The sequence below is a fragment of the Xyrauchen texanus genome, chromosome 12 (assembly GCF_025860055.1).
Source record: "Xyrauchen texanus isolate HMW12.3.18 chromosome 12, RBS_HiC_50CHRs, whole genome shotgun sequence".
NCBI classification, from domain to species: Eukaryota; Metazoa; Chordata; class Actinopteri; order Cypriniformes; family Catostomidae; genus Xyrauchen; species Xyrauchen texanus.
In genome coordinates, this window is record NC_068287.1 from 44065006 (window position 1) to 44078534 (window position 13529).

At 36.6% G+C, this 13529-nt stretch overlaps 1 protein-coding gene across 1 annotated transcript in view; it reads left to right on the top strand.

Annotated features, from left to right (window-relative positions):
* Positions 1-2221: 2221 nt before the first annotated feature.
* The window catches only part of LOC127653187 (phospholipid-transporting ATPase ABCA3-like), a 58322-nt gene continuing 47014 nt past the window's right edge, over positions 2222-13529 (top strand). The window contains 3 exon segments of the mRNA XM_052139767.1: positions 2222-2432; positions 6272-6349; positions 9717-9978. Of these exon segments, the coding sequence (XP_051995727.1) occupies positions 6296-6349; positions 9717-9978 (316 nt within the window). The 5' untranslated portion in view covers positions 2222-2432; positions 6272-6295.

Consider the following 13529-nt stretch of genomic DNA (forward strand, 5'->3'; position numbering starts at 1 on the left):
GAGCAGTTGTTTAATATGTCCACGGCTTTTCTTTTTCATACAGATAAGGGAACGTGTGATTCATTTGAGCGTTCTCGTACCCTTTGCAACGGCTTGCGTTCATGACTTGCACATAGAGAGATTGTATCAGTGTTTAAACGACATATTTAACACCCTTTTGATTTACTAACTCTAAATATTACACCTTATCACCGCTGTGAAAAACGTCAACACGAACAGTCTGTGGCTTGACGTCATGACTGTTGCTGGTCAAACAACTGTTAAATTTGCCAACCGTAAGAGTAGAAAGGCTTTTTCACACCTAGCTTGAATGTCTTGTGCGATCGAGATTATCAACTGAAAATATGCATTCCTATCGAGCTAATAAAACAGTTAATAAGGTGACTTGTCTTTTATTTTATAATTTTTTTTGGTATAATATTAAACCAGAAAAGTGATAATACAAACATTTTGCTTTAGTAAGTTGATTTGAGTAAGATGATGCCTATCTGCATATTGTAAAATGTTATGAAAAACTATGTTAAATGCAAATATGTTGTAATATGCAAATGTGTGCATGTTTGTAATATGCGCATAATGTGCATTGTTACAATTTGAAACCTGTAAAGTCAAAATTTTAAAAATGTATTGTTTTACTAAACTTATTAAAAGATGACGCCTGATTTTCATACTTTAAATTATTCGATAAAAGCATTCTCATATGCTAATAGATCTCCGTTATAATCAGTGTTGGGTGTAATGTATTACTAATGAATTAATTACAGTAATTACTTTTTCAGTGAAAAAAGTAAAGTAAGGGATTACTCTTAATTTTTCAATAATTTAATTACAGTTTCTTCTGATGTAATTGCGTTAAATACTTTAGACTACAGAACTATTCTATATAAAACAATAGTCAATTTAACTTCTAATGTTAAAATATGTTTTCTAATTGAACGCCGCCCCTTTAAATTCTTTGGCTAGCTCATGAATAATTAATTTGATTTGCTATGGTATGATTTATTTGAAAGAATTAAAGGAACAGTTTCATGTCTATCCTCGTTTTGTTCATCTTTGTTCAATTAGTACAGTATTTTAACTACACAAAAGATGATGTAATTAGTAGTTAGTAATTAATTACTTTTTAGAGTAACTTACCGAATGCAGCTGTCTCGAGACGAGTTTTTAACAAGTTCTTTCAAATATATATTTTGGGCTTAATCCTGTGGCATCAAAACTGCGTCAAATGTATTGCGGTTGCAGATAAAAAAAAATAAGCATAAATAATACAATTAAAAACACATATACGAATATATTGCAAAAAACTGAAAAATGTAAGCAAAATAATAACATTGCAAACAAATTAATGCTTTCCTTGATTACATTCATTTTTTGCTCATATTTAAAAAAACACAAGTTAAACTCAATCGACAGCATTTGTGGCATAATGTGGATTACCACAAAAAAATTATTTTGACTTGTTGCCCTTTTTTTTGTTTTTTTTAAAGTACAAATCTGGGTTACAGTGAGGCACTTACAATTGAAGTCAATGGGGCCAATCAGTAAACTTTAAAATACTGTTTAATATAGCAATAAGACATAAGAAATATGTGTGTTAACATGATTTAAGTGTAATACAATTTATTTCCTTCACTATGTCAAGTTATATCCAATTTTACAACATTGTTGCCATGACAACATACCTCATAAACACTAAAACGACCGTAAAAACTATTTATATCACTTTACAGCTCAAATAATACGTGTGTTTTAATAAAATAATTAATTTAAGTGTTTTTATTAAATTATAAGCTTCACATGTCTGCCATTAAACGATCCAAAAATTGGCCCCATTGACTTCCATTGTAAGTGCCTCAATGAAACCTCTGTTTTTATTTTTAAGAAGGGAAGAGTTGAAGTTATTTTTGTTGTTATGAACATAATATCAAAAAATGCTGTCGATTGAGCTTAATTTGTGTTGAACCCGGAATATTCCTTTAAATTGACACGACGTCTAAAAAACGCGCGACCGAAGTGGAAAACAACTGAAAAACAGCGCTGACGGAGGAAAAAACACTTTCGGTGTTATTTGCAATTTATTTATTTTTTATTATAAAAAACGTGTTCTTTATACTTAAAATTTTGTTTTATTTTTTGTTTTAACCGCTCGCACCTTTGAACGGCACAACAAACGCGTCAGTCACGTGACCTCAAGCAGCCTCCCAGCTGGCGGAGTGCCATGTGACCACATTTGTTGTGTCCGCAGCGCTCGGCCGCTGCTCTGCAATGTCATCATCTTTATTTTCATCAATATTATCGCACTTATGACTCACATTTATTGACTGAACTCTTTCGAGTCCGAGCCGAGCGGGAGCCCGAATATTTATTCAATGCTTTCCGACAGAAAGAGACGATAGTAGTGTCCTGCGCAGGAGAGACAGACGGAGTGTAAGGTGAGACACATTATTCTCATACCCGATACTAGAGCGCGCGAGTGTCTGTGTACTGTAATATGCATTTGTGTGCATTTGTTTTATAATGTGTCTTGCAGTCGGTTTGGGTCAGTACACAATTTTTGCTGTTGGTCCAAATCCAAGGCCTATGCATTGATCAGAGATGATGAGAAAACAGATGCATAATAAAAAAAAAACAATGCACCACCATGCAAATTGTCATCATTTAAAGACCTTTATTTTTTAAAAAAGAGAGTAACAATCAACGCATAGAGCTTGCATTAAGACTTGTACTGTCAGATTTATAAATTAACATTGCAGTGCATGATTGATCTCATTAAAGTGTCTTAATTCCAGAGAAAAGAGCAAATAAAACAAATTAATTCAGTTCAGACAGCACTAAAGCTTTGTATGCGATATTAGTCCAACTGTATGTTAATACTGACCTTTAAACATCCCTTTACCAGAGTGTCTAAGTCATAAAGAGATTAATTATCATCAGGGATAACATGGTTTTATTAAGACCATCATAATAAATGTCTTTATTTAATGCAAATTAAATTGGGACTGCATGAACCTTTTAATCAAGTGAATTTGCATAAAAAAATACTCCTGATTTAATTCAGGACACTTCATTGAAATGGTAGTTGACATGAAATACTTTTACGCTAAATACAATTATTGTGCATGCAGTTTTATGATTAATAATGAATTACGTGAATCGTTTGTCTTATTTGTAATTTGTTTTGATCTGTATAATATCATTAAATCCACTTGAATTAATGGGTTGAATAATGTTGAAGTGTTGGACAGGACATTGTTGTCATACTCAACGCATGTTTCTCACAATACTCTGTATTTAAGTATTTACAAATGAAGCTTTTCATAGCCTATATTCACCAGACTGTTATTCTTATTCACAAGAAAGTTGGAGACACGATATATGTGCTGCGGGGCATCTTTCTATATAGTCACTTTATCCTTTGCATGCTCTCGCTTCTATTACGAACACTTGATTTATCTAATCAAAGTAACAAAATATGCATTAATATTATTAAAATATTGATTAAGATTTAGATCCAACAAATCCCCACGAGGTGTCCGTGATTGTGTGTATTGCCCGTGTAGAGGCTGCTGTTATACTGTTGGAAGGAATTTGGGCTGCAACTAGCGATTATTTTGATACTCGATTAATCGAATGATCATTCGGCGATTATTGCAACGATTGATCGTTAGCTCTTAACCGATTATTCAGCTTATGCCCGACTTATAAGGTTGTATGTAATGTGCTTACTAACAATAAAGAGGACAAACATCTTTTAAAAATACCTCTAAATGACATTCACTGAATTAAAGGGGAAAACACTTTTTATTAAGTTTAATTCAGTAAAGAAATTAATTGCTAAAAAAAAATAATTTTGTTATCAAGTGTTTTTGTCTTGTTTTCCCATTTAAAATTGTCTAAAAGTTGTATACAGTACGTGTATTTTATATATAAATTTTTATATAAAAAATGCTGCTTCTCAGGTGAACGCATCTTTTATTAGAGGAGTTTTAGAATTTTTTAAATATATATTTTTTTCATATTATATTCAACGTTCTCAGATAACAATTTTTCTTCTGCAGTACAGCTGCTAAAGTAAATGTACTTAGTTTTAAATGAGTTTTAGATATTTATATTGGAAAACAAGCCAAATCAGAAACGTATTTTGTTGCCGTGTATAATGGGGGTGAAGACTTCCTCTCTCACCTATCTGTTCACTTCAATCCATCTTTAACTCTCAAAAAAACCAAACACTCTCGTATTAATAAAGCTGCATATTACCAGTTTTCTTCACGATAAGAAATGCACAGTGGCACATGTATTATGACTCAATAAGTCACGAGCAATCACGTTATAATCCAGCTGCAGCAAGCGTGGTAGTGTGCATCAGCCAGTGCAGTTTCAATCTGTTCCCCTCAGATCGGGACATTCATGCAACTCATAGAAGAGGCGCTGACCGCACAGAGAAATGCCAGTTTCGGAGTTTGTAGTTATTTAAATATAACTGCATTTAATATGTAGTGTCGGGGTGTACTTACTTTTGTATTTTTGCATTATAATTCCCTCATACTTTGGGATCTACATCACCTGAAGCTGTTTGGAAAGTTTAGATTGCATCTGGACTGTGATCTGTGTAATTCTTCCTCTCATCAGTCAGACGCGAGCTGCAGCGCTGCTCTCACGCGTCATCATTAGAGTTTAATGTGATCTCATATTACGTTAAATGACATCAAACGACTATTCGACACATTAGAACATTTTTGTCAACAATTTTTTATTGTCGCCATTGTCGATAACGTCGACTAATCGTTTCAGCCCTAAAATGAAATTAAAAAAAAAATATCGGCAACTATCGGCATCGATTAACCCTTTAAGCTCTGTGAGAGTTTTTAAAGATTTCTGTGTTTCAGTGGCATACCCAAAATTAAAGGGTTATAAATCGACAACCCCACCCAAACTTTTTTTTGTTTTTTATGATATAGACTATGATACATTTTGAGACTCTCAGCCTCTCAGCCTGCTGAAAAATCCAAGTTGGTATAGCAGCAGGCCAGAGACCTCCAAATGGGGGCAGAATCTCCAAAAGAGGGCGGGGTTACTCCCAAAGGGGATTGCGCCAACTCAAAAAGGGGGTGTCACTTCCACCTATGGTTAAGGTTAGGAAAGGGGCTCCCTATATCTTTAATGGCGATTCCTATTTTTCTTTATATATCTTTATATATCGACTTTATATATCTCAGGGTGTCAATAAGGTGGTTCCAAAAAAACTGCTTTTTTTTTTGTTCCCAAGCATTATCAACTGCACCTGAGAAACATGTTGTGTTTATAGTTATAGCATTACAAAATGTATCCTAGTGTGCAAAAACATAATACAGAATTGCACAAAAACTAATTACAACAATGACTAAAGGTTTGCATAGCATGCAGATATGATTTTAGTAATGAGATTTCACAGAATGACTTTCATTCTGTGCCATTTGAGACATCATTGAGCTTGTGTCATGTATTTGACGCCATCTCCTGGTGACCATATGTCAATTTGTACTTTGTATGGATTATCTAATGATCTATTCCTCTGATTACGCTGCGTGTTGGCTCGTTTGAAAGATAATTGCCTCCTCTAAGTAATGCTATTTTGTGTTTTGCTTATTTAACATGAAGTTATAAGTGAAAACGCACCCTATAAGCAACACCAACATAAATTTAAACAAATATACTTAGCTATTACCCACAATTGTTTTGCCTGTGAGTAAAACAAATGGGCTGGTTGTATTGAACTCTTTGAGAGCCTTCCAACAACATGAGTTTGATGTTTTTACTGATTACAATTATATGTACAGTGCAAAATCTTTGCAAATTTCAAAGCACCTGTTCAGTTTAGGTCATAATGCCTACATACATTGTAAAGTTGAGCTTCTAAGCTTTCAAACGATACTATTTTGTGTAGGTCAAGACTGCTGTTATCAATGTTTTGACAGTTATGTTTTGTCAGTGGGCCCATCTGTACTTGGTAAAACTGATATATTGGTCTAGTTTTATCCAGGTTACTCTCACTGATTTCATATGCATGTTTGAGCTTGTCAGTGGAGCACACAGATAAGAAAACTGCTCAAATTTCTAATAAAACATCAATAAGAACTCTTATACCTCTCTGAGTATATAGGCTAGTTGTGAAACACTCGGTTTGTTTACACACTTAAAATCGCTGCAAAATTCTGGGAAAAGCTCTGTTATCCATTTCTTTGTATTTTGAAGACTTCTGCAATGATCTTATGTTAACTTCCTTTGCTTCCAGGTTGTGAAGTTTTGAACGTTGATTATGGCCGTTTGGCAACAGTTTGGATTGCTGCTCTGGAAAAACTATATTCAGCAAGTACGTGTCTTTATTTATCTAATTGCTACAATGTATTTCATGATATTTTTCTTTTGTTTCATATCTGGATGACACACTTATGCATGGTTTCATTTCATTGTAGACTAAGATTCTGTTAAAAGGCTTGTTAGGCAATAATAGGCTATATTAAGTTTTACACAATGATAAATCCTGTGTAAAGCAACGCCCCCCCACACTTGTAATTTTGTTATTGAAGCCTACTGAATTATGGTGCCAAATGTGTACAATATAAAACATGCTAGAATGTTACAATGAGTTGTTGTTTAGCAACAGACCTCCAATTATAAACAAAATGCTCACCTCATTAAATATTCATCTCAGTCACACACTGCGTTTAGTTTGAGCATCAAATGTCCAAAGTTGCATTTGTTTTTATTGTATGTTTAAGAAAACTTAAGACGACCAATTTACATGGCGACCTTTCCACTTGGACTTGTGTTTTTTTTTTGGAGGGGGGGGTTCTTCTCCCCAAATTGGAATGCCCAATTCCCAATGTGCTCTAAGTCCTTGTGGTGGTGTAGTGACTCGCCTCAATCCGGGCGGCGGTGGACAAATCTTTGTCGCCGCCGCGTCTGAGACCGTCAATCCGCGCATCTTATCACGTGGCTTGTTGAGCGCGTTACCGCGGAGACCTAGCGCGTGTGGAGGCTTCACGCTATTCTCCACGGCATCCGCGCACAACTCACCATGTGCCCCACCGAGAGCGAGAACCACATTATAGTGACCACGAGGAGGTTACCCCAACGTGACTTTACCCTCCCTAGCAACCGGGCCAATTTGGTTGTTTAGGAAGCCTGACTGGAGTCACTCAACACGTCCTGGATTCGAACTTGTGACTCCAGTTGTGGTAGTCCGTGTCTTTACTTGCTGAGCTACCCAGACCCCACTTGGACTAGTGTTAACCTCTTCAACTCTGGAGGATTTTTGGGCTGCCACCAGCAGTTTTTCACACTTAAATTTAAAGCTCAATATTTTGACCAAATGCCAAAAATTGGTCTCAACCACCCCCATTGTTTCTTCAAATATCTTGGGCTCTGTGTGGACTATAAGCTCAATCGAGGTGTCATTATAAAGCATTATATCCTCCACTTTGTGATTAAGTATAACATTTTATCATCAATAGTGAATAACATATATTTCCAATGATTTGTTTAGCATGCTTTTCCTGCTGGACCTCATATTTTGTTCTGGACATCTAAGATATAACATTTGATTATTCACAGAAGCAAGCACACTGACAAGTAAAACAATTGCAAGGTTTCACAGAAACTGTGGTATTAGGGACAAAATAAATGGTACAGTTGCATTCCTGAGAATGAGAGCTTTCATTTGATATATGATTTGTGTATTTACGTACTATTTTAATGACTTTTCATAATAATATGTCTACCACATGACCTCTAGGTGGTGCTGATTTGCGATGCGAATGTTTTCAATGCCTGATTTTTTTTATTTGATGTATCATAAATGCGAAGTGATGGTTTTCTATAAAATGTTCAGATTTTAAGCTTTCAAACGATACCCCATATGCCTGACTTATGTATTCGTAAACTGTTTTCGCGACATATCACCCCCTCTTGGACCCGCCGGCGGGCCCGCAGAGTTGAAAAGGCTAAATCATGTTAATGCACATAATGTTTACGTCTTGTGACTATACTTTTGAAACTGTGTATTTTAGTGTTTATGGATTGGCCTCTTTCATTGTAAGTGCCTTATTGTAAATGTGATTTATGCTAAACCTTTTTAGCTAAATTTATTTTTTGATTTTTTTACAAATAAACAAGCGATGAGTCTAAATCCACAAATGCTGTTGATTGAGCTTAACTTGTATTGAGCCTGAAGCATTCCTTTTAATAATATTAATCTATGGTGACATATGAACAGTGTGAAACCTGGAACAATATAACTCAGGATCACGTTTAACCCGAGGTTAAAATTAACCCTGATTTAACCATTTCAAAGGTGAAGAGTCCATTATATTGAAAACGGTTTGGTCTGATAATTGGCATAATTAATGTATAACAACAGCTGATAGTAATAAGCAGGTATATTTAAAGATATATGTGAAGATAATTAAAAAACCCAGCTAACAAGTCACCAATCCAAACGCCAGTCGGCCTTAAACAATTGGACATAGAAGCAAAGCCCTTTTACCCACCTTAAAGAAACAAGGTGGGCAATTTCGCTGGTTTGTGGACCATATAAATACATGGTCACTACTAAGTCTTGGTGTCAAATGTAATCATTACCCATGTTCACCTTATTTGCTTCAATGATTTAACTTGGCTTCGCTCTCATTATGCTGTACATTTGCTCTGTACACTTGTGGAGGTGTAAGGTCATGTACAAGTAGAAGCTATCTCAAATGAGCTTTCAAAACATCCAATTGAGCTTGATTAAAGTGCTGCGACACGACAAGGGAAGAGGTCCAATTCCCTCCTGATAGGGGGCTGTTTGCTCGTGATTTGGCCCACGGCTGTTGCTAAGAAACTCAAAGCCAGAGGAGACGGTAAACACAGGGCCCTTCATGGCCTCATTACAGCAGACAACACTGCCTTTCTGACCTAAAAAACAGCCTGAGTTCGGAGGTGTAAAGTTCTTCATCGATCTCGAGTCTTCACGTACTGTGTGGGGCTCCTATTTGTCTACAGTTGTTTATTTGACAGATGGCTTGTGTGTAATGGAATGTGTTTCTTATAGTAAATCAATGTGACATTCACTTGTTGACAGTGGTAGTTAATACATATACGGTTGCATGTATAAGCTGTTAATACATTGACACAGCACAGAGGATCATTTTAGACATTTAAAGACATTTACACTGCAAGAAGAAACATCGCGGCTGCTGCTTGAGCGTGAGTGGACTACTAAAAAATGTTGTTGAGCGGGTGGCCATCCGGCACGTTTCGCAGGCAGACCCATCGTCCCGCTCGGTTCTCTAGATGGCCAGTCTGCCCCTGATGGGCCCAAAAGTGCATCAGCCCACTGGGAAATTTCCCAGTATGCCAGATTACCAGTCCAGCCCTGGTAACGCACTAAGAAGACTTATTTGTTCTTTCTTTCTAGCAACATGACATCAAATAATGATGTAATTGGTGTGCCAGTGTGGGAAAAACAAGTAGTAAAAAGTATACCCTAGCCTTAAATGATTTTTCATTTTGATGTGACCTAGGGCCTCCCTTAAGGTTATCAGATTGGATCATTTTAATGGATATTTATAAATGTGTATAAATTGTTAACTTGGGTTTTTGTCAATGAATATACTACAATATACAGAATCTACCATTCATCCGGATCTAATTGCCCTTCTATGCGTCTCATTGACTGTGTCTCCTTTTTTTTACAGAAGCGTCAGATCTTGGTAACTCTGGTGGAGATCGCTCTGCCTCTGCTCTTCTCAGCCACCCTGATCGTTCTGCGACAGAACGTGCCATTCACAATCTACCCGAATGTAACGCGCTACCACAGTTTCTCTGTGAACGAGCTGCCGTTCACTCTCTGCTTCTCGGCCCGGGACTTGCAGCTGGCCTACGTGCCCGGCAATGCTAGTGTGGTGCGGAATATCGCTGAGGATGTTCAGCGGAGCCTGGGGTCATGCCTCACTTCCGGTAAGAGAATCAGATTTCTGTGCATTTTAGTGCTCAATAATACTCATTTTATTGGTGCATTCACGTCATGTTGGAAAAACTGTAACTACAAGATTCTGACTTGTGAAAAACTTTTTTCGGACACCAATATCTTCAGCCCGACCCTTGAATTCTCTTGTTTGTTATGTTTTCTTGGGATAAGGGGCATATGCCAATGGTGAGTCAGATAAATGAGTCGGTAAATGTTTCTCTGGTCTGTTGTGATGATGTGACTCATGCCCGACCCTGTTTGCCGCCTCCTCATGGAGCTGAATGGATGAGATTTATAATCAACTGAATGGTGTTAAAATGATGCCTCGTGAGGATGAAATCACTGATTGAACTTGCTAGTTTAAAAGTGCCTGCAGTGGCTGTTTGTTTTGTTTTTGATCTCTGAAATAATGAGAAGTCAGTGATTTTGTAATATTGTATTCAGCCTTGTGGGATAACTGGAAAGCGGAAGTTTAAGGGAAACCACATTTTTCTTAAATAACTGCATGTCAGGAAATTTGTTGCATTTTAACACACTTTATTTTACGATGGCGATCTGGTTGAGATCTGAAGAAAGATAAACATAAAATATAGCTGCACACAGAAATGACAGGGTCACGCACACCAATAGCAAACATTGGTGGTGTCGTAGTGGGCTAAAGCACATAACTGGTAATCAGAAGGTTGCTGGTTCGATCCCCACAGTCACCACCATTGTGTTCTTGAGTAAGGCACTTAACTCCAGGTTGCTTCGGGGGGATTGTCCCTGTAATAAGTGCACTGTAAGTCGCTTTGGATAAAAGCGTCTGCCAAATGCATAAATGTAAAATGTAAATGGAGTGAATAAATAATTCAGGTGATGATTTTAAGCAGATTGGTGAAAAAAGACATTTGTTTTATAACTTATAGTGTTATAAAAATGCTTAAACTTTTTACCAATAGGTGGCGCTGTCAGCAAATTGATATGGTATTGTAAGGGCTTGGACACTTATGGCCACTTATGAAGTTTCATTTTAATATACCAAAGCGTTCAAGAGTCTTATTGGCCTCTTGCCATTAAATTAGTTGATGCTTTACACGAGAATGGTTTGGCCTATCAAAAAGCTTAAACTTTAGATGATGCACGCAAAATCTTGTGCAAATCAGACTTGCGCTGTAGGAGGAGTTCGAAAAAGTAGGTTTTTAATGAAATTCAAAATGACAGACAGGAAGTATGGCCGACCATGGCAAATTTTGTATCAATGTACTTACATGATCCAAGGAAGCTAACGAAATGAGTCCAAATTAATCAAAAGGTATAAGCATTTCTTTGTATCTTTTGACCACTAGGTGGTGCTGTCCCCAAATGTTTTGAGCACCTTCAGGTCGTGACCCCAAGGACAAATACCAAATTTCGTAACAATACGCGAATGCGTTTGTAATATACAGCAATTTACAACAAAATTCAAAATGAGTGACTAGATGATACTTTGAACAATTTTGTGCAAATCTGACATACAGGAAAATTCGAAATGGTGGAAAATATAGTGGGCAGAGCTGAAAAAATATGATGTTTTCATGTGGGCCACGGCCCAAGGAAGCAGAGGGAATAATTTTGTTTCTAGGACATATGGTTCAAAAGTTATAGGCCGAAACTGAAAAGTTAAACTTTGAACTCTTGGTGGCGCTAGAGGGTTTGAGTTAGAGACCCCAAATTTGGAACAGTTACATTTGAGAATGGCCTCTGTCAGTGTGCCAAATTTCATAACTTGCCTATGAAAAGTTATGAAAACTAACGTTTGGTTTTCAACCATTGTAAATGGGTAAAATTGAACAATTTACGCATGGAGCCAAATTGAGAGCCCCATATCTCTAGGATTTAAGCATATAGGGCCTTAAAAATGAAGATACAAAAAGGAAAGTTTGTTCTGAACCAGAATCTAAAAGGATATTAGGATATATGAAACACTTCTGGAATTATAGGCACTCCAACTTGTGATGAACAACACAAATATGTATTTATTTCAGTTTTTGGACTCGCACCATTGGCATCTAATGCAACAAGGGGAGTTGAAATCATCTTATTTTAATAATATACCTACCAATCTCTGTGTAAAAATGACATTTTTTATTATTTACCAATAGATTTGCTCCAAAATCAGAGGTGAAAATTGTCATTTTTACCCCCCTCTGCAAAATAATGGATTACTCCGTGAATATTGATCCATGGCAATTAATATTTTGGCTTTCAACATCATTTTCAACTCTGGTTGAGTTGACATGGAATAACCCAGAAAGCTGTGTGTTTTTCTGAGAGCCCAAAAGAACTTTGCAGACCGAAATTATTTGAATGCACATCACATTGTAATTGCAATTTCTGAGGTTGCAAGTAGGAATGTTTTAGGAGGACGTGAAGGCAGAATCAGTGTGAGTTAGTGGTGTTTAATGTCGGTTTAAAAGGGGAACCGAGTAAAAAGAGTCTTTCTGCTAATAAATATCACATGATTGGGGCTGTTTTGATGGCAACAACAAGATGAATTTTCAAGGTGAAAAGAGATTAAAACAGATGCTTCCTGGTTATAAATCAACTCTAGAGGACACTGGATTTGTGTGTTGATCTTCAAATTACATGGAGGTCAGGACAGGCCACTCCTCAGCAGATAGCAATCCAAACCTTACAGGAGATGTGCGGTTTTATTCCTGTTTAACCAGGTCATCCTGTTTCTATTTCTTCAGTTAAAGCTACAATTGAACTGAGAGGCGGATGCTTTATTTTACAATAAACCGTCAGGGCATGTTTAAGGAATGTGTATCACTGTAGAGTTATCACTATTTACCAGTGCTGGATGAAGTACTTGAGTAAAAGTACGAATACCCTGATTTTAATATTTATGCATTTCAGACTTAATGTTTAGCAATTCAGTTAATAAACACTCAAATATTTAGTTTCTTTTCTTTTATTAAAGAAAACTCAATTTGATGGAATTTTGTTATGAAACTATTTTTTTTATCCCCTTTTCTCCCAATTTGGAACGCCCAATTCCCACTACTTAGTAAGTCCTCGTGGTGGTGCGGTTACTCGCCTCAATCCGGGTGGCGGAGGACGAGTCTCAGTTGCCTCCCCCTCTTAGCCGTTCAATCCGCGCATCTTATCACATGACTCGTTGTGCATAACACCGCGGAGACTCGCAGCATTTTTACCCTCCCTAGCAACCGAGCCAATTTGGTTGCTTAGGAGACCTGGCTGGAGTCACTCAGCACACCCTGGATTCGAACTCGCGAATTGATACAGAATTTTCATTTTTGGGTGAACTAAGTCTTTAAAGAAAGAGTTGAGAAGATGTTCTCTTGTTTAATTGGATTTAGTACTTAAATCTTAATTTTTAACTTGGAAAGAAAATACCGAACACTCATGATATCATTAACATGCAATGTTTACTGTAGGCTGGGAAAATCTATTATTTTAAAGGTCGAATGGCGAGTCAATGTCCATACAGCTCTTATAAAAGTTGCATGGCTTAGATGCTAAAATGGATACATTTCAAGTTGATTTAATCTAATTT